Source organism: Sphaeroforma arctica (assembly GCF_001186125.1).
Source record: "Sphaeroforma arctica JP610 unplaced genomic scaffold supercont1.2209, whole genome shotgun sequence".
Taxonomy (NCBI): Eukaryota; class Ichthyosporea; order Ichthyophonida; genus Sphaeroforma; species Sphaeroforma arctica.
In genome coordinates, this window is record NW_014038349.1 from 686 (window position 1) to 4,969 (window position 4,284).

The following is a 4,284-nucleotide window of genomic DNA, read 5'->3' on the forward strand; positions in this document are numbered from 1 at the left end:
CTATGGTGCATGCTTTACATCGATCTTCGGTCTGTCTGATGTATGGCAGATGTTTTGGAATGTAGCTAGTATGCGCTAGTCTGTTGTGCCATGTAATTTTGCTGGCCATCTCCAGTGCTGGTTTGGCTGTAGCCCCAGGTATATCGTCGATGTGCACACAATATATTCTGTGTTTTTCATGCACTGCTATTGTTTTGAAGTTAGGCGCTGACATTGCTTTGTCATTTCTGCCGTCCCTTATATGGCGTCAGTAAGTTAGGCAACAATATATACAACATACTGTTGGTAAACTCAAATGAATAGAGTCGAGCCGTGAGCAGGCTGACGCTTAGTAGGCTGTTTTGAAGGTAGTGTATATGAGTACATCTCCCAAATCTCCCAGTTGTGCCACATACTTAGGATAAATGATGGTTCCATATGCCACTTCAAGTGCGTACCGGTCATTGACGCACATCTTGTGGATGAGGTAATGCTGATGGAACTTGTATGGGAGTACAAGGATGGTAGCGCAACTGTCACAAGCTCGTCAGTATTCACGTTCAGGATCCCTATTTGGTCGATCGTTCACATCCTTATTGTCAACTGTAGGGTCTATAGCCGAAAACGCAATTCGTCTGTCAGAACGAGGAAAGTCATTGAATTGCGCTGACATTGCTTTGTCTTTTCTGCCGTCCCTTGTATGGCGTCGGTTGTCTTGAGATCGATAGGTGCTATCTCGGTCTTGAGAGCGCTGGTTGTCATGTGAGTATCTGTCGTTGTTTCCGTAGTTGCGTTGTCTGTTTCTATCTTCTTGATATTCCGGTCGATAGTAATCGTCGCGGTTGTCATGGTATCGGCGTTGATAGCGGTCGTTGCTGCTGTCTCTATCATTTTGTGTATTACGGCCACGATCAGAGTAGGGTTTGTTGTACTTATCATTGTTGTTCGATTTTCTGTAGCCTCTTGTATCGTTACGTGGGCCGGTTTTGTCAATGCGACGGTAGTAAGGTTTGCGATCGTTTCGATCACCGCCCGCAGTCTGCAATTTTCCGGTAACACATGATTTGATTAAGGACTGAAGCTTGCGGCATTGTCCTATGGAATGACCTCGAATGCGCAATTATCTGATGAAATGGCTGAATGTGCTCCGTGCACGATAGTCGATGGGTCATTTTCGTCTGGATCCAATGCTGTGAGATACGAAATAGGATCATCGTACGACATAGCCATCATTGCTGGTGTTTCCAACGTGATCTTCACCGTCTGATTGTCGTCGTGCACAGCTTGACGTAAGGTAGCGCAGAGACTGCTATCGGATTTCACACCTCCGGCATTCTTGAATTTCACCAAGGACGTGTTGAGACGACTAATGAGAGTAGCGTACGGCTCGTTCCGTTCCTGCGTGATGCGATTCAGTTTTGCTTCCAAGTTTTGGATATCATCTTCAGTCAGAGCTTCAAACTTTTGTTGCAGTGCAGCAAATGCATCCCAAGGGGACTCGATGAATTGGCTGATTCCGTTTGCAGTAGTGGAGACAGGGTACGGTTGATGATCCGATATGCTTCAGCAACTTGCTTACAAGTCTAACGGCTGCCTCGAGGAGCTGTCTGGCTGGTCAGGATATCAGAGATTCCTTCGCAGTTCACAGATAGGATGGTTTGAGTTTTCCAGGGAAGCCAGTCGACCTTCGACTCGAGAATGGTGGTGGTCTTGATATCCTTAGAGCTGACAGTATGCATTTTGGTAGCGTAAGAGCAAGAGTGACCTGATAAGTTGTTAGAGTGTAAGATGGTAGTCTTTGAATAAAGCGTAATTGTATATCTTTATTTACAACCTCACCTTTGGTTTTATACTCAAGGTGTTTGTGCTAGTGTTCAACCGCTTGGGTTGGCCAGGGTGAAAACTCATATGGTCAGTATGAGAAACCTTTTGCAGAACACTTTAACACTTAGATATTGTTCTATAGCATAATCTCTGCTACTCGCTCTTACGCCGATCAATTAATGTTGCTTGGCTTTCAGAGCAATTCTCTCCTAGGTATCGGCTTTTGGAGCAATGCTCTCATAGGAGCAAATGTATTATTAACATGATGTGGTTAATATTTGATCCGCTTTTCGGAGTGACGCAACTCTTGTGATTTCATTCAAGAAAAAGAGTTTTCTTGCTATTGAAACTTGCTTGAGATCTGTAATCTCCCACAGATAATGACGTCTCATGCTGTAGTAAACACATCAAAACACGATACTAAAACCTACTGAGTCTCCCTGAGGCTCAGTGCGGTGTATTTAATTTTATATTTGATTGTCTACGTGGTCTACAAATAATTCACCTCGTGTGAATTAATTGTAAACTAATTCTAACTCCACTCTGATAGTGGTTTAAGGGGATTTTACTACACTCCCCTCAAGCTCAAGCGTCACCAGTGATTGAAGAGCTTCAAAAATAAATGACCTCTTAAACTATTGAAAATTAAACAAATAAAACTAGTAGTGTAAATTAAACAATATGTATATATAAAAACTAGTGAAAATCCTTCTGCTGAGTAAGTTCGTGCCTTGGAAACTGGTCTTTTGAAACATCCCGGCTGTGCTGGTATATTTTCACCCCCCCCCATAAGCTAGGGTATCCGCTGGAGTTATACTCGCCTATAAGCTCGAGTTGTGGAATCGTCGTTCGCCTCTACACCGTGGTGAAATCTCACGAGGAGAGACAAACTCCGAACCGGAAGTAGATGATAGACATCTAGTATTCATCAACGTAACGTTGTAATTATTGTTGTTGTGCCGCTTTCTTCTTCTGGTGAGTTTGCTCGGCTTTGTGGTATGCAGCGATATCATTCGGATCGTCAAAAGCTTCGGCTTCGGCTGACTCCCAAGTTGGATCGCCTTTCCGCCAGCGAACCAAGTATTCTGTATTTTCTGTGGAATCATTCTGTCTATGTCGAATGATGTAACGGAACGAGGAACTATCCTGCCACATATGATCTTCTAAAGGTTTTTCGGTGGCTCTATGGACTAATCGCAAAAGTTACACTCTAATTGGTTTACCTTTGAAAGTATCTGGAGGTGAACCATCCTTGTGTGTCAGTTCATATGCTTGTCCCTGTCTGGCTTTGACAACGTATGGTCCATACATTGGTCGCATTGCTTTGGTTGTGCGACCTTCGGACCGTATAATTACCACATCCCCTGGTTGAAAGGCGATAAAATCGTAAGCATGGAGGCGGTCAAACTGCCTGGATAGTGTGTCTGCGTATTTATGCATGACCTTGTAAAGCGTCGGCAAGATAGTGTCGTGCAAACGATTTAGCCGGTGTGCCCAAGCCTCATTGGTGACCGGCTGATTCCCCGGAAGGTTATCCGTGAAGTCAGCAAACGAAACATGACGGCGACCGAAGTAAGCACTGAATGGTGCTGTCTTGTGTCGCCGAGATATTCGGAGGTTCTGGCACAGCATAATAAGTGGTAGTCGAACATCCCATGCCGTAGGTAAAGATTCACATAGCTTGCGAGCTCCTTCGTGTATGTCTCTGTGTCTTCTCTCCGCTGCTCCCAGAACCTGAGAACGATATGGTGGCGACTTCGCATGCATCACTCCAACTTCTTGAGCTATTAGTTTAACAATCTTGTTCGAAAACTCGCCTCCCTCGTCTGATTGGATTTTCCTGGGAAAACCATGTTCCCCAAACACCTCCATAAGTTTTAGGGTTTTTAGCCTGACTTCGTGGCCGTTGCTCTTAATATCGAGTACCCCGTTGCTATATCCAAGACGTGCAATATATATCGATTTCCTGCTGCTGAAACTAGTGGCATTGGAATCATGTCGACTTGAATATGATCCCACGGATACTTTGCCGTTATATTAATCATCGGATGAAATCCCTTTCGTAACACCCTCTGTCCTAGACATGCGCGACAGTTTCTCCTAACTGCTTGTGCAAGTTCCAGAGCGATAGGCCACAAATGTCCGTTCTGCTGTAGTTGAGCAACTATATCCTCTGCTCTATGATGCCCAATCTCATGCTGACACAAGGTGAGCTGTGTGCGACGGCTTATCTTTTCCTCATCTGGTGAATCCGTCATGGCTACTTCCGAGGTAGCGATCGATACTAGCCGAGACGTATCTAATGGGGTGACTTTCGATACTGAGGACGGTTCGGCATATCCCAATCGTGCTGAAAATGTCGCTGGAAGGCTGTAACCATTGCGTGGGCCTACTCTGGCAATGACTGTGTGACCCCATGGTGTCTTGCCACTTGCATACTTTCCGTATTTGAGGAAGGAGTGGGCTGTCCTTGGAACTAAG

General features: G+C 44.9%; 1 protein-coding gene across 1 annotated transcript; it reads right to left on the reverse strand.

Moving 5' to 3' along the window:
* Positions 1-526: 526 nt before the first annotated feature.
* On the reverse strand, positions 527-1,718 carry SARC_12302 (hypothetical protein; the record flags this gene model as incomplete). Its single annotated transcript, XM_014293592.1, has 3 exons — positions 527-1,018; positions 1,087-1,440; positions 1,626-1,718. The coding sequence occupies 3 exons, from the start codon at positions 1,716-1,718 to the stop codon at positions 527-529; spliced, it is 939 nt and encodes a 312-aa protein (XP_014149067.1).
* Positions 1,719-4,284: the final 2,566 nt, after the last annotated feature.